Genomic DNA, 26,397 nt, shown 5'->3' on the forward strand with positions numbered 1-26,397 from the left:
TTGTATTTTTAGTAGAGACAGGGTTTCACCATGTTGGCCAGGCTGGTCTCGAACTCCTGACCTCGTGATCCGCCTGTCTCGGGCCTCCCAAAGTGCTGGTGTGAGTCACCACGCCTGCCAAATGTTTCACTTTCTTATCATTCATGTGTTTACTGGAGTAGCACTTTTAATTTGCTTTAAGAGCATTTCCTTTGCATGCATAACTTGGCTACCTACTTGGCAAAAGCAGCCTAGCTTTTGGCTTAGCTTAGCTTTTGACATGCATTCCTTACTAAGTTTAATTATTTCTCACTTTTGATTTAAAGTGAAAGACATGTGACTCTTCCCTTCACTTAGAAGCCATTGTAGGATTATTAACCGGCCTAATTTCAATATTGTGGTATCTCAGGGAATAGAATAGGGAGGCCCAAGGAGGAAAGAGACGGGGTAACAGCCAGTTGGTGGAGCAGTCGGAACACACACAACAATTATGGATTACGTTTACTATTTTATATGGGAATGGTTCCTGGCATCCCAAAACAACTATGATAGTAACATTAAAGATCACTGATAACAGATCACCATAACAGATGTAATAATAATGAAAAAGTTTGAAATATTGTGAGAATTACCAAAATGTAACACAGAGATATGAAGTGAGCATATGCTTATTTGGAAAAATGGTGCTAACAGACTTGCTCAACTCAGGGTTCCCACAAACCTTCATTTGTTTTAAAAAAAAAAAAAAAGCAATATGTGCAAAGTACAATAAAATGAAGTATGCCTGTAAATGCTATGTAAATAATTGTTACACTGTATTGTTTTCAACTTTCTAATATTTTTTACTGTTTATCATTTTTTAAAAAAGATATTTTCAATCCATAGTTGATTGAATCTGCAGGTGCAGAAGCTGTGAATATGGAGGACCAACTGCATACCATTGTAAATGGGTGTTTGGTTAGAACGGTCAGAAGCTACAAAGCAGGCATGAACTATAGATGAGAATAACTTAAGAGACATTCTGGAATAAAACAGACAATGACCGAATGGATGCAGATGCTGGAGAGAAGGACATTTCCTTCACTGGTCCTGAACTAATCCCAGCAAACTGAGGTGACTTCATAAATCCTTTCTCTTCCACTGGAATAATCACATGACATTGTTATTGTATTACTTTGTCAATTTTCATTTTTTTAAAGCCCAAACAGAAGAGGAAGATACTTTATCAATTTCAGAGTAATATATTACTGTGTCCACTTCTGCTATTAAATCATAAACTCTTTCATGACAGAAACTTAGCATTAATTTTTGAGTCCCTCACTGTTCAATGCATATAGTAGGCACTCAATGTTTAATTGTTGGTTAAATGTAAAATAAATGAACTTACATTTTGCTTTTTCTTCTCCTGAACCAAAGCTACATAGCGCAATGCAATCTTGGTCAGAGTTGTGGCAAGGGAGGCAGCAACAAAGAAATCTCCATCCAGAAGGAATCCTCTCAAGGGAGGTCTGCAAAGCAACCAAGGAAAATCAAACCCACCAAGTTGCTAAGCAGCATGCAGCTTCTGTATAAATGAATGATATAGGCCTATTAAACACTCTTATTACCATCCTTCAGTGATAAGGATACCTTAGCTAACTAACTCCTTAGCTCCCAGAAGAAAGAAGGAAAAAGAAAAATAATACATGACTTTAAAACTTATCTTTGGCCAGGTGCAGTGGCTCACACCTCTAATCCCAGCACTTTGGGAGGCCAAGGCGGGCGGATTACCTGAGGTCAGGAGTTCGAGGACAGCCTGGCCAACATGGTGAAACCCCGTCTCTACTAAAAATACAAAAATTAGCTGGGCATGGTGGCACAAACCTGTAATCCCAGCTACTCAGGAGATTGAGGCAGGAGAAGTGCTTGAGCCCAGGAGACAGGTTGCAGTGAGCCATGATCGCGCCACTGCACTCTAGCCTGGCCGACAGAGCAAGACTCTGTGTCCAAAAAAAAAAAAAAAAAAAAGAGAAAACTTATCTTTTGAATGACACAAAAGCCATCAGAATATGGAAAGATAAAATATTTAATTAGGGGCATACGTAATTGCAGCTAATGAAGTACCTCCGAATTCCAGCTTACCTGTTTATTTACTGGGTAAGCCTCAAATTCTTCTTCCATAAAATGGAGATAATATATTCTATCTCAAAGGCTTATTGTCAAGACTATATAAGACAAACTACTTAGCACAATGCCTAGCACTTAGTGGGTATTCAGTAAAATTTTAGGCAAAGATTTCACCATCTTCACCATTAAAATTTACTTAATAGAAAAATGCACAATTTTATTCCATCATTTAGAAATTGAAAAATCTTCAAAATGTTTTCAGATGCTAATAAACAACAAAACTCAAATATCTTCAGTTACCCCCACTTAGCATTTTCTGAGTAAAAATAATTTGAGTTTAAACAGAACAGTTATTTCCATAAAAACACTGGAAGGGACAGAGGATTAAAACCATCAATACAATTCCTAGGGGGAAGAATTTAAACATCCTCCGCTTCTCAAGTACCTTAAATGGCAAAGATTTTCATTTTGATTGCAAAAGCAAGAGAAAAGAAATCATTTGACTGTTTTACATACAAGAGTAATAATAAAAGTAGTACAGCTGGCAGGGTATATGTGCCATAAATTACCTGTCTTCCTCTTTCTTGGTGGGTCTAGAACTGCTAAGGGCACTCTGAGTTGCATAGGTACCCATTTCAGTAACCAATTTCTGAACTGGCCCTACAGTTATTTCTTCTTCAGGTTTTAATTCACCAGCTTCTTTCTTTATTTCTGACTCTACAATTGGGATCTAAAAGTCAATTGGAAACATCATTTTAGTAATAGTATCAACAGCAAGCAAAATTATATTTAAATATTTGATTGTTTCTCTAAAAAAGGCATTACCCTAATGGGATTTTTGGAACTGGGAACTCTGCTTTCAATTTATTTCCTTCCCAGGATAATGTAGTAGGTAGAATAGGGGCTTCAGAGATGGATATTCCAGGGTTTGAATTCTCACTCTGCCACTTACTTCTTTGGACCTCAGTTTCTTAATCTGCTAAGTGGAAATCTTAATTCTTTCTACACATTTTACCTAATAGAAAAATGCACTGGACAGTGTCTAACACAAAGTAGATGGTCATTAAGTCGTATTCCTCTTCTTCATTCCTTTCCTTGAAATTTTAACCAAAACAGTACTCATCCTTCTAAAATGAAATAAATCCGACTTATTTGTACATAATAACCTCATCAACTAACTTTTAAATTAACTGAATGGCTATTATGTATTTATTACTCAATACCAGTCCATACCTAATGTAAGAGCACTAAGAGTATTTAATCATTACCTATTTTAATTTATTTTATAGGTGAAAAAAACTGACGTCAAGTTAGGTTGAGGAACTTATATTCAAGGTCCTCCAGCTAACTGTCGACAGAACAATGACTAGAACTAATTGTCAGGTCTCCTGATAATTAGTCCACTGTTCTTTCTATTCTACCATAAGGTTGTTAGGATGAAGAATACTGTCAGTTTTAGTGCATAAATATTCTAAAGTCAGACTTACTCTAAGGCATTCTTCCTTCAGAATACAGGCTAAAGCAGAATTTTACAAGCTGCTGCTTCTTTTTTTTTTTTTTTTTTAATAAACACAGAACATTTTGTTCAAACAAAATCTAACTCAGAAGTGTAAATAATGTAAGAAAATCACTATAAAAAGTCAGATTTTCCTAAAGGAAAAATTACCATATAAAGTAACATTTACTAAAGTAAAACATACCTCTCCAAGGGACCTGCGGATCTCAGTCATCACACTCTGAATGTCTTCCTTGGTACTACAGTATTCTCCCAGGATCCATAATGCTCCTCGGTAAATCCTAGCACAATACAAGATCTGAAACATGAACTTGGCAGACAAATCTTGAAGCAGAGATCTTTCTTTGTTAATTTAAGCTCAAATAAAAACAAGGCCCAGGCACTCACGCCTGTAATCCCAGCACTTTGGGAGGCCGAGGTGGGCGGATCACGAAGTCAGGAGATCGAGACCATCCTGGCTAACATGGTGAAATCACGTCTCTACTAAAAATACAAAAAAATTAGCCGGGCATGGTGGCGGGCGCCTGTAGTCCCAGCTACCCGGGAGGCTGAGGCAGGAGAATGGCGGGAACCCTTTCTCGGGAGGCGGAGCTTGCAGTGAGCCAAGATCGCGCCACTGCACTCCAGGCTGGGTGACAGAGCGGGACTCCCTCTCAAAAAAAAAAAAAAAAAAAAAAACAAGGGCCAGGCACGGTGGCTCACGCCTGTAATCCTAGCACATTCAGAGGCTGAGGCCAGCGGATCACTTGAGCCCAGGAGCTCAAAACCAGCCTGGGCAACATGGTGAAACCCCATCTCTACTAAAAATACAAAAATCAGCCGGGCATGGTGATGCACATCTGTAATCCCAGCTATTGAGGAAACTGAGGCATAAGAGCTCCTTGAGGCCGGGCACAGTGGCTCACGCCTGTAATCCCAGCACTTTGAGAGGCTGAGGCGGGCGGATCACCTGAGGTTGGGAGTTCAAGACCAGCCTCACAAACATGGTGAAACCTCGTCTCTACTGAAAATACAAAAAAAATTAGCTGGATGCAGTGGCACGCGCCTGTAGTCCAGATACTTGGGAGGCTGAGGCTGGAGAATCGCTTGAACATGAGAGGCGGCGGTTGCAGTGAGCCGAGATCGCGCCACTGCACTCTAGCCTGTGAGACAGAGCAAGACTCCATCTCAAAAAAAAAAAAAAAAAAGAACTGCCTGAATCCAGGAGGCGGAGGTTGCAATGCCCTGAGATAGCGCCACTGCACTCCAGCCTGGGTGACAGAGCGAGCTTCTGTCTCAATAACAAAAAAACAAAAAACAAAAACCAACAAGATTCTGCAGTTCTAAAGTATTTTAGATAAATATTTCAGAAAGAATCTAACAAAACCTAGGTTTCAGTTCTCTCCAGCAATCACAAAGATTAAAAGTAAAATAACTGTTCTTGTTAATTATTATTAGGAACATTCTAAAACTGGTAAACCTAGCAGTAAAAATAAAATACCAAAATGTTTCCCAGTAAAGTGTCCATTTAGGACACAGTGAAGGCAAATTTGGCTTTATCTCTTACTACTATAAGAAATGTATTATTTTATGGCCAGACACAGTGGCTCACACCTGTAATCTCAGCATCTGGGGAGGATGAGGTGGGAGGATTGCTTTAGTCCAGGAGTTCGAGACCAGCCTGGGCAACAAAGCAAGGCCCTCATCTCTCTTAAAAAAATAAATAAATAAAATAAAGTAAAAACAAAACAAAAACAAAAACAAAAAATCAGGAATGTATTATTTTAATGTAAAAAGTAATTCACTTTTTATTTTCAGTCACTGAAGAGGCAAGGTGTTGAACTGAACAATGGATACAGAAGAAGTACAAGGGATCAGTAAAAAAATAATAGTAAAGCAACCATTCATTCATTCATTTAGATTAAAAAAATACACAGAGACAAAGTCTCACCATGTTGCCCAGGCTGGTCTCCAACTCCTGACATCCAGCAATTCTCCTGCCTTGGCCTCCCAAAGTGCTGGGAATACCGGTGTGAGCCACCATACCCAGCCAACAATTCTTTAGTTTAAAATGTTAAACTGAATAAAGTCCTTAGTCATCTTTCCCCTAAGATTTTAATTAAATTTATTCAGAAAAAATTAATTATAGAAACCAAAGCTCTAAGAGATTATGGCTGTCAAAAACAAATTCTTAGTGTTATAGCTCTTTTAAAATTTGTTTAGTAGGCTTTCCGGTTTTTGCCGGAAAGCCCTCTCACAAAAAAAAAAAAAAAAAAAAAGCAAATCCTTAATATGATTTTCTTCTCACAAAGGAAGCAAATCCTGCTCTGCTCACTTCCATAAATATTAATATATTTTCATATCATAAAAACAATTTTGTACTTGTCCCTTCCTTCCTAAGACATATTTCAAGTCTGTTAGAGACTATCCATCAGATGCTTTAAATGAAGCAAAATTTAGATGCAACAGTCCTTTCTCATTAGCAAAGGCTCTCCGAAGGGAAAGACAGATTTAGGTTGCATTTTCAATCTTTCTCTTGATTAAATGTGACAGGAAGATATAAATAATAGTAATAGCCAAAAAGTGATGCCATTTAAAAATATGCTCTTTAGTTACTTTAAGATTCGCAATGTTTTAGAGAAAATCAGAAAAGAGACCCTGAGCTAAATCACTCCTAAAAAAATTATTTTGGGCCATTTATTATAGATTAAATGAGAGTGGAGTTAGCGTGATGCTTGTTGTACAAACTTGTCTTATTTTGGCTTGATTGTCCTCTCCATTCTATTTTCTATCAACTGACCCTTTAAAGATAAAAACTGATAAAATGCTTACTTGACCTTACATTTAAATGTATTTTAAACCTACTTGACAGATTTAATAGCATGAAAGACTTCAAGCATCTTCTCAACAATAAGCATTCTCAGGTTATCAAAGCGCTGAATGGCTTCACGAACAAACTCCAAGACATCAGCAGCTGCTGCTTCGTTGTTGTCACTGAGAAATTCCATTAACTAAAAGAAAAAAAAAAAAAGGAAAATGGAACTAACAATTTTCGAAAAGAAAATTATCTAGGACAAGAAATAAATTAAAAGAATGTAATTCTTTTTTTGTTTTCTAAGAGACAGGGTCTTGCTTTGCTGCCCAGGCTAGAGAATAGTGGCACAATCATAGCTCACTGCAGCCTTGAACTCTTGGGCTCAAGTGATCCTCTGGCAGCCTCAGCCTCCCCAGGAGCTAGGACTTCAGGCATGACACTATGCCTAACTAATATTAATTTTTTTGTAGAGACAGGGTCTCCCTATATTGCCCTGGCTGGTCTTGAATCCCTGGCCTCAAGTAATCCTCTTGCCTAGCCCTCCCAAAGTGCTCGAATTACAGACATGAAGCGCCATGCCTGACCCTTGTAATTCTTAATAATTTTCAAATACACAACAAAATGTAAATTGAGAGACAAGTACTATTATGTAAACAAAGTCACAATGGCTTTTCCATTTTATGTGCAGCAAAATTTATTTTAAAATTCACTATAAAAGATAAGCTAGAGATCCAAAACTCAAAATAAATAAATGAATTCGATCCTCCTAAATTGTAACTAAAATCATTTTAGAGAGAACTCAAGAGCTCAAAGGCAAAAATCAAATTATAATAACATACCTCACTTATCTGATAGTGACAGCAAAATATTCTACATATGTGAATTTTTCCTATAACTGATTCCTTTAAGAGCTAAAGCTATTTAAAATAAATACCTATTTGCCTTACTGAATAATATACATACACAGCATAATTTTACTTTAGGTAACTGTATCATCAATTAAAATAATATGCAAAGCTTTTTTTTGGTCACTGTTTTTGTTTTTTTGATGAATATGCAAGTGAAAGAAGTCAGTCCTCACCCTTCTGACTTTAAAGGTAGAGGTAGATATAAAGATCACTTCTCACCATGAGATTTAATGGTTCTAGGCAGCTGAGATTTCTGGAGTTTGTCAAATAACTATATTTTTTAAAAAATTCTTTTAGATAATTTCAAAATTAAAGTCATCAGAATTACATACCACAGGAATAACATTTGCAGCCATATCTGGAAATCGGACAGAACAGGAATGCAATGTTCGCACTAGGAGTTGTCTGTATTTGTCAGTATCTTCATGCTCAGACACATTATTTGTTTTTATCACTTCCTTCTTCAGGACAATAACCAGCTTATAGAATGAAGTAAAAATAAGTGAGAGTTACATCATATTTGGGCCTGATAGCTACAAAGTGCTGTCAGAGTTTCCTTTTACCTCTTCAACATTTCTAGAAGAGACAAGATCCAGTGCTAACTGCAGAGTTTTCTTTCGTACTTCTAAGTCTGGTGTGCTCAATACTCTTAGAATATCCATAACCAGATCCTAAAAAAGAAGAAAAAATCAAGAATTAACACCAATCTTTCTGGTCACAGGAAAAAAATCTTCACTGCAGAATGGTGGGGTTTATCTATCATCACTTTAATTCTTTAATCAATAACAAAACCACTAGTGGTGGAAGAACTAGATAGTTTGGGTCTCCTGATACACTGCAATATGAAATAATAGCACATGACACATTCAAACTGATAATGTTTACTTTGACTCTGTCAAGCTAAAGCTAAAGCTCCAACTTACAGTTTATAGAAAGTAACAGAAGTCAAAGAACAAGCTAAACAACGTAAGAAAGTAGCCATACACATCCAGAAAGAGGGGCATTTTATAGTATTACTGCTCTGGTCTCTTCAACAAATCAGTGTCATAAAAAAAAGATACTGTCCAAAATTAAGAGACTGAAAGGGCATAACCACCAAATACGATACATGGTCACAAAATGGTCAAACTAAACAAAAAGTGCTTTTGGGATAACTGGGAAAATCTACATATAGACTTGGTATTAGATAACATTCATAAATTATTAACAATTTCGTTAAATGTGATATTATTTGACTCCATAGGAAAATGTAACATTTAAAAGATGCACACTTAAAAACAATTCGAAACTGATAAAAAAGTTCTAAGAGTGAACTCCTGTATATCCTTCACCTACATTCACCAGTTAATATCTTCCCACATTTGCTCTTTTCTTTTTTTGAGATGGAGTCTTGCTCTGTCACCCAGGCTGGAGTGCAGTGGCAAGATCTTGGCTCACTGCAACCTCTGCCTCCTGGGTTCAAGCAATTCTCCTGTCTCAGCCTCCTGAGTAGCTGGGACTACAGTTGCACGCCACCATGTCCAGCTAATTTTTGTATTTTTAATGGAGACAGGGAGGGTTTCACCATATTGGTCAGGGTGGTCTCGAACTCCTGACCTCAGGTGATCCACCTGCCTCAGCCTCCCAAAGTGCTGTGATTTTAGGCATGAGCCACCACACCTGGCCCACATTTGCTCTTTACTGCTGATAATTTTAGTGTATCTCTCTCAAGGGTAAGGATAATTTCTTATATAACCACATTATAATTATCAGAGAATTTAACACTGATCAATACTATTAACTAATATACACACCATATTCATATTTCTCAATCTGTCCCAATAATGTCCTTCATAGAAATTTGTTGTTGCTGTTGTTCTGATCCAAGATCAGCACTGCATTTACCTGTCATGGGGTTTTATTTTTATAACCATTATTATTCTCATGGATTAAACAAATATGGTGATAATTTTCTAGAATCAGATCATCTTTTATTCTCAATTGGTATAATAATTTTCCACGAAATGTAAATTATATTCAAATTAAAATGAGTATGTCACTATCGCTAAGAATAGTCAATACAGTACAAACTGAAAAGATAAAAAAATATAATACTGATTCACTTTAGAAAAACATTTTTTTTTTTTGAGACAGAGTCTCACTCTGTTGCCCAGGCTGGAGTGCAGTGGCACGATCTCAGCTCACTGCAACCTCTGCCTCCTGGGTTCAAGTGATTCTCCTGCCTCAGCCTCCCAAGTAGTTGGGATTACAGGCGCACTTCACCACACCCAGCTAATTTTTGTTATTTTTAGTATAGACAGGGTTTTACCATGTTGGCCAGGCTGGTCTCAAACTCCTGACCTCAGATGATGTGCCCGCCTCTGACTCCCAAAGTGCTAGGATTACAGGCGTGAGCCACTGCGTCCAGCCATTTTAGAAATATTTTTTGTGGTAAAGATAATACCCCAAAAGGCTATGACGACTCAATAGTTAACACTTTAGCTGATCAAAATATAAACTGCTCAGTTTCCAAGCATTTAGGTTAACCAAGATGGGCAAAGCTTGAGAATGACCTAAATTTGAAAAACATTTTATTTAGGATCTCTCTTTTTCAGATAACACTTACCTGTAGTACTCGTTCATGAGCAGGATGCTCTTTTAATTCTATCAAGCGATCCAAAACTATGAGTTTTACATTGTTGTCGCTCTCCTTAATAATTAAATCAATGTAACACTGAGCAGCAGCCTATATAAAAAAAAATACATTTTAAGAAGTTATTCATCTATCATAAAATTTGAAAATAAGCATGCGCGCGCACACCACACACACACACACACACTCCCATGAAGCCAAAATACACTCATTAATCCCTGTACTAGAGTTTATATATTATACATTTTGTTCTGAGGAATGGGTTCCTCTAGTCCCTTCTTATTTTTCAAACTTACAGAAGATTAGAGGCATTACAAATTAAAAGGATGAAAAAAAGCTGCTATAGGTAGACATACTTACTAACAGCCAAAATTTAAGGGTTAAAACTAAGGAACAAGCCAGAAAAATGCAGGAAAAGAATCCCAAGAAGTACATCGATTAAGCATATTTCAGTTTAGAGGCAAAGTCTAACTCATCTGCATTGCAGTACACAAACAACAAGAATATAAAGATCACCCAGAGTTGTTAAAATATTTTAGTATTTATAATAACTATTAATAAGACAAAAAATGTGTAAAGTATTTTAGAATGATAGAATAAAATGTCCATACTGATACAAAGAAAGAAGGAAGGAAAAGAAGGGAGGGAGGGAAGAGAAAGAACAGCCCTTCCTTGCATAAGAATTCCAATAAATAAATACTGAATGAGAGAAATAGAAAACCACCATTAGAATACCAAAGCAATAATTGTTGTAAGAAAATCCACTGATGGATGCTAAAATAAGTAGGTATGAATTTGAGGAACAACATATTTGCATACTTTCAAAGTATCTCCCCCTACAACATGTACGGATTACACTAGAAGAAATCATAAAACTGGAAGATCTGGCAGACAGCACCTTCACTGATCAAGGTTAACATCATCAGTAATAAGACATACAGACATCATGTACTCCTTGGTAAGATACGCTAAGAAGGACACATCACTTCTGTGGTATTCTTTCCAAAAATGTACAACCTCAATCTGAGAAAACATCAGACAAACCCAAGTTACGGGATATTTTACAAACAAACCAGCCAGTATTCTTCAAATGCGTCAAGATCATGAAAAATAATAAGTGACTAAGAACTAGCACAGATCGGAGGAGACTACGATATGACCACTGCATACAATATGGGATCCTAGGTTAGATCCTGAACAAAAAAAGGACATCAGTGGGAAAACTGATGAAATATGAATAAAGCCTGTAGTTTGGTTAATAATATTGTTCTGATGTTAATTTTGTAGTTTTGACAATTATATGATTATAGAAGATGTGAACATATGAGAAAGGCTGGGAGAAGAATATATAAGAATGTTGTCCTCATCGGGCATGGTGGCTCACGCCTATAATCCCAGCACTTTGGGAGGTCGAGGCGGGTGGATCACAAGGTCAGGAGATCGAGACCATTCTGGCCAACATGGTGAAACCCTGTCTCTACCGAAAATACAAAAATTAGCTGGGTGTGGTGGCATGCGCCTGTAGTCCCAGCTACTCAGGAGGCTGAGGCAGGAGAATCACTTGAATCTGGGAGGCGGAGGTTGCAGTGAGCCAAGATCCCACCAGTATCCTCCAACCTGAGCGACGGAGTGAGACTCTGTCTCAAAAAACAAAAACAAAACAAAAAAACAACAACAGAAAAGAACTTTGTACTATGCAATTTTTCTGTAAGTTTAAAATTATTTCAAAATCAAAAATTAAAAAAAGTTCAAGTTTTGGGTAAAGCAGTAAATTCTCCAATTTAAACAATTTGGCTTTTAGAACAGCTCATTCTCTGAATAGATTAGGGGTTGATGATATAGTCTTGATAGAATAAATTAGAGAAAGGGAGAAAGGTAAATACTCTATTATTGAAAACACTCACTAAAACTTAAAATCTACATGTAACATTTTTCTTTTAATTTTTATTTTCTTAGAGACAGGGTCTCACTGTTTCACCTAGGCTGGAGTAATGATAGCTAACCGCAGTCTTGAACTCCTGGGCTCAAGCTATCCTCATGCCTCAGCCTTCAGAATAGCTGGGACTATAAGCACACACCACCATGCCCAGCTAATTCATATTATTTTTTGTCTTTCTCTGTTGCCTTGGCTGGAGTACAGTGGCACCACGATAGCTCACTGCAACCTCGAACTCCTGGCCTCAAACAATCATCCCACCTTGGCCTCCCAAAGTACTGGGACTCCAGGCATGCACCACCACACCTAGCACCAGCTAATTAAAAAAAAAAGGTTCTGTACAGATAGGGTCTCTCTTTGTTGCCCAGGCTGGTCTCAAACTCCTGGTTTTAAGCAATCCTCCCAGCTTGGCCTCCCAAAATGCTGGGATTTTAGGTGTTAGCCTCTGTGCCCAGCCACACACGTAACTTTTGACTCCCCAAAAACTTAACTACTAATAACCTACTGTTGGCCAGAAGCCTTACCAATGACACAGTTGATTAAAACATGTTTTGTGGCCAGGCGCGGTGGCTCACGCCTGTAATCCCAGCATTTTGGGAAGCCGAGGTTAGCGGATCACTTGAGGTCAGGAGTTCAAGACCAGCCTGGCCAACATGGTGAAACTCCATCTCTACTAAAAATACAAAAAATTAGCTGGGCATAGCGGTGGGCACCTGTAATCCCAGCTACTCGGGAAGCTGAGGCAGGAGAATTGCTTGAACCCAGGAGGTGGAGGATGCAGTGAGCCAAGATTGCCCCACTCCAGCCTGGGTGACAAAGCAATACCTTGTCTCAAAACAAAACAAAACAACAACCCATATTTTGTATGTTAAATGTATTATATAATGTATTCTTATAAAGTAAGCTAGAAAAAAGAAAATGTTAAGAAAAGCATAAGGAAAATATTTACTACTCATTAAGAGGAAGTAGATCATCATAAAGGTCTTCATCCCCAACCTCTTTACACTGAGTAGGCTGAGGAGGAGGAGGAGGAAGAGGAAGAGGGATTAGTCTTGCTGTCTCAGGAGTAGCAGAGGTAGAAAAAAAGTCCATGTATAAGTGGACCTGCGCAGTTCGAACCTGTGTTGTCAGAGGTTAACTGTACTGTCATTCTCTGTCTGTATCTATGTATGTGTGTATGAAAGCAGGAAGGAAGAAAAGAAGGAAGGTTGAACAATGTAAGGCATCACATAATTTTATAAATTTGTAGTTATTCTCTCTGTGCCATGTAACCACATAGTGAATTGAAATGTCACTAAATCATGAGTGCTAAGACAGAAAATCTATCATCTAATCTGGCCCCAAAGGAAATACACAGTACCTTGATTGCAGTTGGTGCACTAGAGAGTGTCACTAATGTCCCAGCAGCTTCATATTTTACGGCAGGGCTGGATGACTGTAATAAGTTATAGATGCAGCGAATAAAACGAGCTCTTTCTGATGGATTAGCATGACAGACCTGGAGAAGAAAACATTAACATTTCAACCGATTTCAGGAACGCTTGTTTTCAAATGGAGTTTTTTCATGAATGTCAGCTTATGGGATGCTAGTTTTCTCAATATGAAAGCTAAGAACAGTCTTATGAGGACATATGAAAATATCAGCCAAAATGGGATGAGACACTATGACACAACATCGGTAATTTCAGAAAGAAGCAAGTTAGAGGCCAACAAAAACATAGATAAGAAATGGCTTTACTAGATAGGATGGTGTGAACAAAATAATTTTTACAGCTGTGCACTTATTTATTCATCCCATCATAATTTATATTTTTACTGTTTCGTAAAAGGTTTTCTGATGACTTAAAATGTGTATGCTATACACAAGTGAAAGAGAAAAAGAAAATGTAAAGTAACAAAAGTAAGGACACATTAACCCAGTACACTAATATGGGTACTGTCACAGGATATTAAATTTGGTCCTAAATGTTTATTCTGGATGCCAAAGGGAAACATGACGGATGATATAAATCTCAATAGCTAATAAAAGGAAAACACCAGTTTTTCAAGCAAGAAAGATAACACATTTTTCCCAAGTACTACTACTTATTATTTGAGACTATATTCAACATTGGAGAGAAAACTAAAAATTTCTATCCCATTCTAAATGTATCCTGATACCTTTACTTGTATAGCAAATATCCCTTATTTTTTCTCTTTTGAAGTCAGTATTTGTAGTAGATTTTCCTAAAATATATATAGTCAAAACTCTATTACATGGACATGACTTAAAAGTTATTTCCTTTTACTATAACATGGACCCTACTTAACAAGTCATTAGATAGCAGGGAACCACTAATTTTGAGAACCTCAGTGTCATCCTAAACTATACACATGAATTAAAAAGAACTATAGGCTGGACATGGTGGCTCACGCCTGTAATCTCAGCACTTTGGGAGGCCAAGGTGGGCAGATCACGAGGTCAGGAGTTTGGGACCAGCCTGGCCAACATGGTGAAACCCCGTCTCTACTAAAAATACAAAAATTAGCTGGATACGGTGGCGTGCACCTGTAATCCCAGCTACTCAGGAGGCTGAGGCAGGAGAATCGCTTGAGCCCAGGAGGTAGAGGCAGCAGTGAGCCGCGATCGCACCACTGCACTCCAGCCTGGGCAATAGAGTGAGACTCTGCCCAAAAAAAACAAAAAACAAAACAAAACAAAAAAACAAAAAAAAACTGTACAGTAAGTCTTGGTTTCATCTTAAATTCCCATTCCAAACTACTGGTACCTTGTGTTAAGAGGAGTCCCTTTCTTACAGAAGCAAGACAGCTATAATCAGTTAGTAATGTCTACCGGTGTTTTGACCATACTATCATATTTAATAAAGCCATCTGGACCTATGTTTTGTTGGCCTCTAATGGTATCAATAGCAAAGTTGGATCTTCTTGTACCTTTTATCAGAACATTAAGATGTAATCAACTCTTTCAAAGGATATATCATAGTAAAGTGTTGCCAATATAGTATTTGATTTAAAAATCCAAAATTCTTAGCTGGTTTTAGATTTCCTGTCAATGGCCTACAATGTCATATTAATGCATTTAAAGTTTTTCTATTCTCTTTTACAAACAGGGAACATAAAAAGTATTTAAGGCTTTTTTGTTTGATTTTAGTCTGATGTATGCTCAAGAAAATCTTGAATTTTATTTTAAAGCCTAATTATAATCTATTCAGTGACTGGGAAGTTCACAATGATTTATGTGCAGCTACACTGGCTCAAGCCATGAATTTTTATCAAAATCTTTATGGAGGTTTAGAAAGGATATAAGCAAGTATTCTACTTGGAAAATACAATAAACCAAAAGTAAAAGAAACAAAGGCTTTAATAGGCTATGCTATAAAATATTTATACTATTAAAATATATTATCCTAGCAATAATTATCCCAGAAAGAAAGTATTTAACCCTGTCTTAAACTGCTGAGTTTATTTTACTCATAGATTATCATTCTTACCTTATAAATCAGTTCAACAATAACCAGCTGCAGAATGTCTCCAAATGTTTGAACCTGATCAATGCAAGTACTTAAGTAATCCAAAGCTCGATCCTAAAAAAAATAAGAATATATTTATCATTCTCCACCTCATTCAATAGAAGGACTTAATGCATCTTAAAAAATACACACATTACAACTCAATATAAAACAAATGAGGAGATCAGGGCAAAGAGAAATTAACTGGGAAAAAAATCAAGAATAAAATTAACATATAAAATATAAGACATAAAGTTAAATATATTTTCTGGAAATGAGCCACAAACCTGGGGTCTGATTTTCTAGCAGCTAAACCAAAGAGGGAAAACACTATGTGCTATGGGATTCAGGGTATCCATACAATCAAAACCAGCTGCTTAGGTGTATAGTTATTCCTATTACTGAGACCTAAAAGAAAAATCTCCTATGTGTCCTCATATATTGGACACTGTAATATACAGAACTACAATGCTGAAAACATCTCTCCAGTAAAAGTATCAATAAATTTTATTGGACTATTTCTGATTATGCCCCTCAATGTAGGTTAACAGCATAATGCCAAAAGCATTGGTCAGTAAAACCAATTACACAAGAGGACAAAACACTGCTCATATACGCAGCTTTCTCATAATCTTGTTTAGGAAGACAAAATGACAATATTGAATACCACTTCACGTGCCCATTAACATTGCTACTATCAAAAAAACAATAGCAACAAGTGTTGGCATGGATGTGGAGAAAATGGAACCCTTGTGCACTACTAGTGAGAATGTAAAATGGTAGAGCTGCTGTGCAAAACAGTATGGCACTTCCTAAAATAATTAAAAACAGAATTGCTGTATCTTCAGTAAATCCACTTCTGGGTGTATACCCAAAATAACAGAAAGCAAAGTCTCAAACAGATACGTGTACATCTACGTTCACAATAGCATTATTCCTAATAGCTAAAAGATTGAAGCAACCCAAGTGTCCACCAATGGATGAACAGGTAAACACAATGTAGCATATATTTACAATGGGGTATTATTTAGCCTTAAAAAGGAAAGAAATTCCAACACATGCCGCAACATAAATGAACCTTGAAGACATTAGGCTAAGTAAAATAAGCCAGTCACAAAAGGACAAATACTGTATGATTCCACTTATCTGGAATACTTAGTCAAAATCACAGAGACAGCAAGTAGAATGGTGGTTGCCAGGGACTGGGATGAAGTGGTAATAAGGAGCTATTTTTTAATGGGTACAGAGTTTCAGTTTTGCAAGACAAAAAAAGTTATGAGGATGGAAGATAGTGATGGTTCTACATTATAAATGTATTTAAAATCATTGAACACTTAAAAATGGTTAAGAGGGTAAATTTTTTTGTTATGTGTATGTTACCACAATTTTAAATAACTGGGGGACAATCCATTAAAGGAAGATCGGGGGGGAAAAAAGTAACAGTATCTAGATTTCAGAGGACTGGAAGGCCTCCATATTTTTCAGACTTCATGCATATTATTTCCCATATTTTGGTGATAAATACTGGCTAGAAAATTTCAAGATTAGATGGCATCAAGGTGTACAGAGTAATTGCTAACCAAAAGTAGATCCATGTACTTTAACCACCAGCAGAGCAGGATGTGGAGTTGGCACCCATGTATGAAAGTTGAAGAACCTAAAAGGATACACCTCTACACTGAAGGCCACCCTATTTCCACAGGCATGGCTAAGGATGTATCTATGCAAAGCTACTATTTTTCTCTACTAAACAATTTTAGATCTATACCATCATAGGAAAGAACAGTCATAATAATTTTAATTTTTAAAAACTGTAGGGTGGCTGCTCTAAAATGCCTCTTCAATGTTTAATTGAAAAAAAGAATGTATACATATGCAATATTTTAGAGAAGGGTTAAGAAAAAAATGTATTTTTCTACAAGCTTAAAAATTTCAAAATACACAAACCACATGAACTATAAACAAAATTACTGACTAAAAACATGATTAAGTCTATGTAATACTTTTAATTGTCACTTAAATACAGTAATAAGAGTATTTTTTAAAAAGTACCTCACCTGATCTGCATGAATTAGCATCATAAATGCATTCCTTTTGCAACTTGCATCCTTCTCATTCACCAGAAAATCATGTATCAGTTCAGGAGCATCAGGTATAAGATGTTCAAAATTTCTTTAAATAAAACAGGTAACATCCATATTTAATAAAAGCCTACTTTACTATTTTAGTAACTCTCTGGACAATACCAAAATTAAATTTAATCAAACTTTACAACATACTTTTGCTTTTTTTTTTTTTTGGAGACCGAGTCTCACTCTGTTGCCTGGGCTGGAGTGCAGTGGTGCGATCTCAGCTCACTGCTGCCTCCACTTCCAGGGTTCAAGCGATTCTCCTGCCTCAGCCTCCCGAGTAGCTGCGATTATAGGTGCCCACCACTATGCCCAGCTAATTTTTTGTATTTTTAGTAGTGGGGTTTCACCATGTTGGCCAGGCTGGTCTTGAACTCCTGACCTCATGATTTGCCCACCTTGGCCTCCAAAGTGCTGGGATTACAGGTGTGAGCCACCGTGCCCAGACAAGGCTAGAGTGCAGTGGAGTGATCTCGGCTTACTGCAACCTCCGCCTTCTAGGTCGAGTGATTGTCCTGCCTCAGCCTCCTGAGTATCTGGGACTACAGGCACGTGCCACCATGCCAGGCTAATTTTTGTTATTTTTTTAGTAGAGACAGCATTTTGCCACATTGGCCAGGCTTGTCTCATATTCCTGACCTCAACTGATCCACCCACCTCGGCTTCCCAAAGTGCTGGGATTACAGACATGAACCACCATGCCCGGCCTGCTTTTTGAAACTTCAAATCAATTAGAACTGGGAGAAGGAGCCGGGCGCAGTGGCTCACACCTGTAATCCCAGCACTTTCAGAGGCCCAGGTGGGCAGATCACCTGAGGGAGGGAGTTTGAGACGAGCCTGACCAACATGGAGAAACTCCGTTTCTACTAAAAATACAAAATTAGCCAGGCGTGGTGGCGCATGCCTGTAATCCTAGCTACTTGGGAGGCTGAGGCAGGAGAATTGCTTGAACCTGGGAGGTGGAGGCTGCAGTAAGCTGAGATCGTGCCATTGCACTCGAGCCTGGGCGACAAGAGCGAAACTCTGTCTCAAAAAAAAAAAAAAAAGGAACTGGTAGAAGGAAACACAAAGTTATACCTTCATCTATTAAATTATCAAATTATACGTTTTCTAGTTCGATACAGAAAAAGCTGATTTATTCAACACACCATCTGTTAACCAATGTCTCTAATAACTGTTGTGCATACATTTTAAGCATATCAATATATTAAGAATTACATTAAGAGGAAAAACATAGTCCCTTGAATTTTATTAGTTGTGTACTATTTACTTACTGACTTGCCTCTTCTTTTGGAAATTTAGAAATATTAGTAAAGAGAAGAGTGAACACTAGCTTAATAAAATCCATCACCTTGCTTCAACAATTATAATTCATAGCTAGTTTTGTTTCATCTATATCCTTGCCAAATTTACCTCTTGCCATATTATTTTGAAGCAAATCACAGGCAATGTATCCTTTCTTCTGTAAATATATTGGTAGGTTTCTCTAAAATCAAGGACTCTTTACTTGTAAAACTAATTATTCATCATCACACCTCACAAAATTAATAATTTCCTAATATCAAGACATAGTGTTCAAATTTCCAATTGTCCTATAAATGGCCTAATTTTTCTATGTGCACTATAGTTTAAATTCTGAAATTTGTGTAGTCTGTATGGTAACATTAAAGGAACTCACCCTACATTATTATTATTATTATTATTATTATTATTATTTGAGATGGAGTTTTGCTTTTGTTGCCCAGGCTAGAGTGCAATAGCGCGATCTTGGTTCATCGCAACCTCTGCCTCCCAGGTTCGAGCAATTCTTCTGCTTCAGCCTCCTGAGTAGCTAGGACTACAGGCATGTGCCACCACGCCCAGCTAATTTTGTATTTTTAGTAGAGACGGGGTTTCTCCATGTTGGTCAGGCTGGTCTCGAACTCCCGACCTCAGGTTATCGGCCCGCCTCGGCCTCCCAAAGTGCTGGGATTACAGGCATGAGCCACCACGCCTGGCTCATCTACATTATTAACCAGAATACCACTTTCCTTAATGGATAAAATCTAACAGTAAGATAACTATGAAATTATATCTTAACCAACAAATCTACTAAAGTACAAAGATGCTTATAAAAATTACATTGTAGTCCTTAATAAATTGATACCTGTGACTGTAAAAACTGAGCATTCTAGCTTCATCTAACTGGTTCCTTAAATTGGTTTAAAAATCCAAAATCTCAGCCAGGTGTGGTAGCCCGCACCTACAATCCCAGCACTTTGGGAGGCCAAGGCGAGTGGAACACTTGAGGTCAGGAGTTCGAGACCAGCCTGGCCAACATGGTGAAACCCCATATCTACTAAAAATACAAAAATTGGCTGGGCGTGGTGGTGGGTGCCTGTAATCCCAGCTACTTGGGAGGCTGAGGCAGGAGAATCACTTGAACCCGGGAGGCGGAGGTTGTTGTGAGCTGAGATCGCGCCACTGTGCTCCAGCCTGGGCAACGAGAGTGGAACTCCATCTCAAAACAAAACAAAAACAAATAAAAATTCAAAATCTTCAGCTTTCTAAGAATTGGACTCAGTTATAACTGTAGCCCTTCTCATTTAAAAAGTTCCTTCCTCAAAGCTTCTGACAGTAAAAAGACCAACATTCCACAAAACGAATTCTAAAACAAGGTCCAAAGTTAAAAGCCTATAGAGGCTAAGCAAGTGAACATATAAAGTGGCTTGGAGTAATACGGTTGAGAATGACAAGCACTGTCATAAACTGTAAAGTATATAACTTATTTAAAGGGGGTTACTGTTATACAAGTTCAGCAGAATGTTGTCATGTGGAAGCTAGGAACAGCGCTGCCAGATCTTTTGACTTTTCAATGTTCATAATAAAAAATACAGTGCTGGCCATACAAAATATATCTTCAAGCTATATTCAGTCTGCAAGCAACCACTTTGGAACCACTAGTCTAAAAGACTAAACAGTACTCACAGAATGAAGCCAAAGCAGTATCTTTATTTACCTATAGATGGTATAGATGGCCAAAACAGCATTTCTTCTAACATAGCTGTGTCGATGCTCCAAACATGCACGAATAGCTGGCATTAAAGGTTCTAGCAATTCTGCTTCTTTCAATTTGCAAAGAAAACGAAGAGTAGATCCTCGAATAAATTCATTAGGATGTTGAAGATCCTGATATAAAAATTAAAATATGAAATGCTGAGTTTCAGCTTTTTACAAAAAGAAAACTTTAATGCAAAACTTTCCAATGAAAAAAAAATACGTTTGAGAAAAGACCTAGATTACCGACAATTTCCATCATATTCTTGTCGACTGAAGCAATTTTTACCTATCTCATCAATGTCTTATATGTGTGTCACTGTTTTTTAATATATACACATAAAATGCATAGAAAATGTCTGAAAAGTGACAATAAAACTTTTAAAAATAACTCTTTTACAATTCCAAATCTCTACAACTTACATCTTATCAAAGACTCAATTTTAACAATTAAAATACCGCCTATTCTACCAATTTTACATTTAAATTCAAAGCAATATTCAGAAATAATTATGATTTGGTTTACCTTTCTGTATGCATCACATACAAGGATCATCTCATGTAAAAGTCTCCCATCCGGAGTTGTTTTAGGAACAATTTCCCAAAATACCAGAAGTAATTTCTTGATAGTGTGATCCTGAAGAGGTAGCACAAAACGAATGATGGTCATCAGAAGTCCAGGAAGCTTTTCACCATTCAGAATCATAATGATTACTTTCTTCAAAGCTTCAGTCTTTGACTTTACATCTCCTTTTTCTGAATCAAAAATTTAAAAAAAAAAAGCACAATTATTTCAAAAGAAAATTCATCACATAAATTTAAAAGCAATTAACAAAATAAAATGTACCTTCTTCAGTATCAGCAATGGTAATAAAAGTACAAACCCAAGTGACAAGGGTTCTCCACCTGGTTCTCCACCAAATAAGCTGTCTTTGCTCAAGTCATTTATCTCTGGAAATCAGACTCTTTATATATAATATGAAGGCACTGGATTAGATTTCTGGTTCCTAACCAATTGAGTTAATGCAGGCTCCATGAATCTACAGTCATACCAAGTAAACGTGTTTCAAAACACATATAGCTATTTTTCAAAATGTAAATACATACTATTAATTGATTTTGAATTCAAAACAGCTTTTAGCTATTTGTGTGCATTTTAACAAAGTTAAAACTACTATTATGGGAGGATAAATATGTAACTTTTTTAACATTAGAAAGAGAAACGTCATACTCAAAAAGGCTGAAAACTAAAGTAGTGGATTATTTCTAAAATCTCATCATAGTTCTGCAGGCAGGCTGTAAAACTTTAGAATCTTTCTTAAGATATCATCTGGAAAACTGGGAGGTAATTCAGATGTTCTAGATTAGTAGTCATTATTTAGAATTAAGGATGACACATTTAAGATAAAATGCTAGTTTACTGTTATTTAGCCTAAAAACTCTGCAACATAAAGTATTTTACGCAAAACTATCTAAAATTTCACACCATTATCATTGCATACTGAAGAATTTATAGTACTAAAAATCTTCTGGATCCAAAACTCAAAGGCAGAGAAGTATGTAGTAGCACACTGTACTACAACTGTTTAGATCATCAAAATAAATGAATTATCTTGGGAAGGGGAGAACAAAGAATGATTACAAGTCTTCAATAATCTTAGGGCCATTATGAGGAAAAGAACTACAACTAATGGGTAGTAGTTACCGGGAACCAGATTTGGGCCTAAATATGAGAAATACATTTCTAATGATTAGAGCTAAGCGGCTATGAAACAGAGTTCTGAGGGTCAGACGCGGTGGTTCATCTGGCCCACAGAACTCTTCATTTAATAGCCACTTAAAATTTTTGTATTTTTACTAGAGATGGGGTTTCACCATGTTGGCCACGCTGGTCTCGAACTCCTGAAGTCAAGTGATCCACCTGCCTCAGCTTCCCAAAGTGCTGGGATTACAGGCATGAGCCACCATGCCTAGTCTCAACTCTTCTCAATGGCAAAAATATACATTAAACTGGAGAGTATGTATTTATTTATTGGTTGGAGGAAGGTAGCTAAGGCAGCTTCAATTAAGACTAGGGCATTGTTCCAACTAAGGGCAGATTTTATTCTTTACCTTCCTAGCTATAACCTTAAGTATCCTGAGGATCTAATAATGAAAATTTTTAAATTATGAGGAAAAACACTAATGAATGTATTCACTATTTTGCATTCAACTATCCTACATGAACATGAAAAGAGCGAAATAAATGTGGCTTATGTATATAATGGTATCATTTTAAATGTCATAAAACTGGGTTTCTTTTCCCTTCTTTAAAAATAGACCTCAATAGAAACCTAGTATTAAGTAACCTAGAATCAGGAGGTATTCCATTACTGCTGATTAAGAAGTGGGAATAGGCAAGTAAAATATTAAGTTTCTTTTCAAACTGCAAACTATCTTCTAAAAGATCCTTTCTATATTTGAAGCATAATTTTCACTCTGCTCTGTTTAAACAATATTTATTAGTTTAAGTTGTATTTATTTTTAGCAGTTCAATTAAACAAGAATCATTACTTTGGAAAGCATATTAATTACAAATTTTTTTTTTCTTGACAGAATCACTCACAAAAAGGAGACACGGTATACATTTTTAAAATTCAGAAATATGATAAATTTAGTAAAGTTCCAGGACACAAAATCAACATACAAAAATCAGTAGCATTTGTATATGCCAACAGTGAACAATCTGAAAAAGAAATTGAAGAAGTAATCTAATCCCATTTACAATACCCACAGATAAAATCAGATACCTAGGAATTAATTTAACCAAATAAATGAAAGATTTCTACAATGAAAACTATAAATACTGATGAAAGAAATTGAAGAGAACATCAACAAATGGAAAGATATTCCATGATCATGGATTAGAAGAATCAGTATTGTTAAAATGTCCATACCACCCAAAGCAATCTAGAGTCAATGCAATTCCTATCAAAATACCAATGACATTCTTCACAGAAAAAAAAAAAAAAAAATCCTAAAATTTATATGGAACCACAAAAGACCCAGAATAGCCAAAGCTATCCTAAGCAAAAAGAACAAAACTGAAGGAATCACATTACTTGACATCAAATTATCCTACATAGCTACAGTAACCAAAACAGCATGGTACTGGCATAAAAACAGACATAAAGACCCATGGAAAATAATAGAACCAAGAAACAAATCCATACACCTACAGTGAACTCATTTTGACAAAGGCGCCAAGAACATACATTGGAGAAAAGACAGTCCCTTCAATAAATGGTGCTTGGAAAACTATGTGCAGAAGAATGAAACTTGTCCCCCATCTCTCAACTTACACAAAAATAAAATCAAAATGGATTAAAGGCTTAAATCTAAGACTTTAAACTATGAAACTACTACAAGAAAATATTGGGAAAAATCTCCAGGACGCTGGTCTGGCCAAAAATTTCTTGAATAATACGCCACAGGCACAGGCAACCAAAGCAAAAACGGACAATTGGGATCATATCAAGTTAAAAAGCTTCCGCGCAGCAAAGGAAACAATCGACATACGTGATGAGACAACCCACAGAATGGGAGAAAATATGTGCTGACTACCTATCATCTCACAAGGGATTAATAACCAGATATGTAAGGAGCTCAAACAACTCTACAGGAAAAAAAAAAAAATCTCATAATCTGATTTAAAAATGGGCAAAAGATTTGAACAGACATTTCACAAAGACATACAATTGGCAAACAGGCATATGAAAAGGTGCTCAACATCACTGATCATCAGAGAAATGCATATCAAAACTACAATGAGATATCATCTCACCCCAGTTAAAATGGCTTTTATCCAAAAGACAAGCAAAAACAAATGCTGGAGAGGATGTGGAGAAAAGGGAACCCTCGTACACTGTTGGTGGGAATGTAAACTAGTACACCCACTATGGAGAACAGTTTGGAGGGTCCTCAGAAAACTAAAAACAGAGGTACCATACGATTCAGCAATCCGACTACTGGGTATATATCCAAAAGAAAGGAAATGAGTACATCAAAGAGATATCTGGACTCCTATGTTTGTTGCAGCACTGTTTACAACAGTCAAAACTTGAAAGCAACCTAAGTGTCCACCAACAGATAAATGTATAAAGAAAACGTGGTACATATACACAATGGAGTACTATTCAGCCATAAAAAAAGAATGAGATCTTGTCATTTGCAAAAATATGGATGGAACTGGAGGTCATTATGTTACATGAAATAAGTCAGGCATAGAAAGACAAACTTCACATGTTCTCACTTATTTGTGGAAGCTAAAAATCAAAACAAACTCATGGAGATAGAGTAAAAGGATGGTTATCAGAGGTGGGAAGGGTAGTGGGAGGGAAGTGGAGATGGTTAATGGGTACAGAAAAAATGAGTTAGACCCGATATTTGATAGCACACAGGGTAACTACAGTCAATAATAATTTAATTGGACATTTAAAAATAACTGAAAGTGTAACTGGATTGTTTGTCACACAGAAGACAAATGCTTGAAGGGATGGATACTCCATTTTTCCATGATGTGATAATTATGTATTGCATGCCTGTATCAAAGCATTTCATGTACCCCATAAATATATACATCTACTGTGTACCCACAAAAATTAAACATTAAAAAAAGTTCAGAAATATAGTTGTTTTCTTATTTGCAAAAATGCATAAAAAATGAAAAGGTAAACTTTTCTGGAAAATACATGTTTATTCCAGTGTTCACCTAATTGTTTGGGTGGGTAATCCAAAGAACAAAGTTCTTTTGGTTTTACAAGCTAAGTAACATGAAGTTAAGTGCACGATGGAATTAAGATATTCCAATACACATCCTCAACCTGTTGCCTAGAGAAAATAATCAGCTACATTAATATATTGAAGTCTACAAAAATTATGACATTTTGAGGAATATCTAAACGATTACAATTTCTTTAGGTTTACTAAGATAAACTGAGATGTTCTATTTCAAACAACCAATATTTAAAGAAGTTCGCATTTTTAATAAAAGGTCTATTGAAGAGATCCTAGAGAAACTTTAGACAAAAATTAAGCATTTCTAATTATAAAGGAATATGAAATATGAGTTTTTTATTTTCGTTTTTTCTTTTTTCATTTCATTCTCAAAATAATATCGAAGTTTACCTAGATCATTTTTTAAGCTAATTTCAGATGGTGGTTCTGAATCCATTGGCACGTTAATTAACGTGTAGCATACGTTCTCAGCCGCCGTCATGGTTTCTGGTTATATTATAACCAATCCTTGACACAAGATTTAAGGATGCCAGAAAATCTAGAAAAATAAACACAGATATATCATTACAAATTTTAAAAAAAACCCACAAACAAGTACCTATAGTGACCTTTTAAAGTATTAGAAAGGGCAGGTCAATCTATATCGTGTTCCCATAAAAATAAATTCTAGCAAAAACCACACTATCAGCTCCGGCATAAGGTATACTATCTATCACTCCCTCATCGCATCCCGGTCCAGTGTTTGAGAATGCTGTATAGCCGAATGAAGGCCCACAGAACAGTGACAGTCCCCCCAGCCACACCCCACAATGTTATGGACCGTATGGTTTTTACACAACACACAATCTGCATGCTCAAGTTAAGAGACCTTGTGCCTGAACACTCTGCCAAAACCCTAAAGCGCTTTATCACGGTCCTTGGTGGGTTCCGACTCTATGTCCGCGGGTCCCTTAATCAACGCGCTGCACCCCCACCTCGCCCCATCCGCTTCCTCCTCCCCTTCCTCCAGCAAAGCAGCCCTGGGCCTGAAAGGGTACGCCTAGGGGTCTTGGGAGGGAAAAGACCCCCGGCCAATA

The 26,397-nt window shown here is 36.7% G+C and overlaps 1 protein-coding gene and 1 non-coding gene across 4 annotated transcripts in view; one reads left to right on the top strand and one right to left on the bottom strand.

The window, feature by feature from the left end:
- Positions 1 to 26,397, bottom strand: part of COPB1 (COPI coat complex subunit beta 1) — a 42,342-nt gene that overhangs the window by 15,575 nt on the left and 370 nt on the right. For all 3 annotated transcript variants that reach the window (XM_003818188.5, XM_024930672.4, XM_003818190.5), the window contains exons 2-14: positions 25,712 to 25,859; positions 21,072 to 21,301; positions 20,508 to 20,677; positions 17,438 to 17,552; positions 15,363 to 15,455; positions 13,232 to 13,369; positions 9,909 to 10,028; positions 7,867 to 7,974; positions 7,636 to 7,782; positions 6,446 to 6,591; positions 3,786 to 3,882; positions 2,655 to 2,815; positions 1,367 to 1,487 (exon numbers count right to left, since the gene is read on the bottom strand). In XM_003818188.5, coding sequence (XP_003818236.1) covers positions 1,367 to 1,487; positions 2,655 to 2,815; positions 3,786 to 3,882; positions 6,446 to 6,591; positions 7,636 to 7,782; positions 7,867 to 7,974; positions 9,909 to 10,028; positions 13,232 to 13,369; positions 15,363 to 15,455; positions 17,438 to 17,552; positions 20,508 to 20,677; positions 21,072 to 21,301; positions 25,712 to 25,802 — 1,737 coding nt within the window. In that variant the 5' untranslated portion in view covers positions 25,803 to 25,859. The remainder of the gene's footprint in view (positions 1 to 1,366; positions 1,488 to 2,654; positions 2,816 to 3,785; positions 3,883 to 6,445; positions 6,592 to 7,635; positions 7,783 to 7,866; positions 7,975 to 9,908; positions 10,029 to 13,231; positions 13,370 to 15,362; positions 15,456 to 17,437; positions 17,553 to 20,507; positions 20,678 to 21,071; positions 21,302 to 25,711; positions 25,860 to 26,397) is intronic.
- On the top strand, positions 5,773 to 5,834 carry LOC112441249 (U7 small nuclear RNA). The gene has a single exon (XR_003029189.1). It is a non-coding gene; the product is annotated as a U7 small nuclear RNA (small nuclear RNA).

The sequence above is a fragment of the Pan paniscus genome, chromosome 9, assembly GCF_029289425.2.
Source record: "Pan paniscus chromosome 9, NHGRI_mPanPan1-v2.0_pri, whole genome shotgun sequence".
Taxonomy (NCBI): Eukaryota; Metazoa; Chordata; class Mammalia; order Primates; family Hominidae; genus Pan; species Pan paniscus.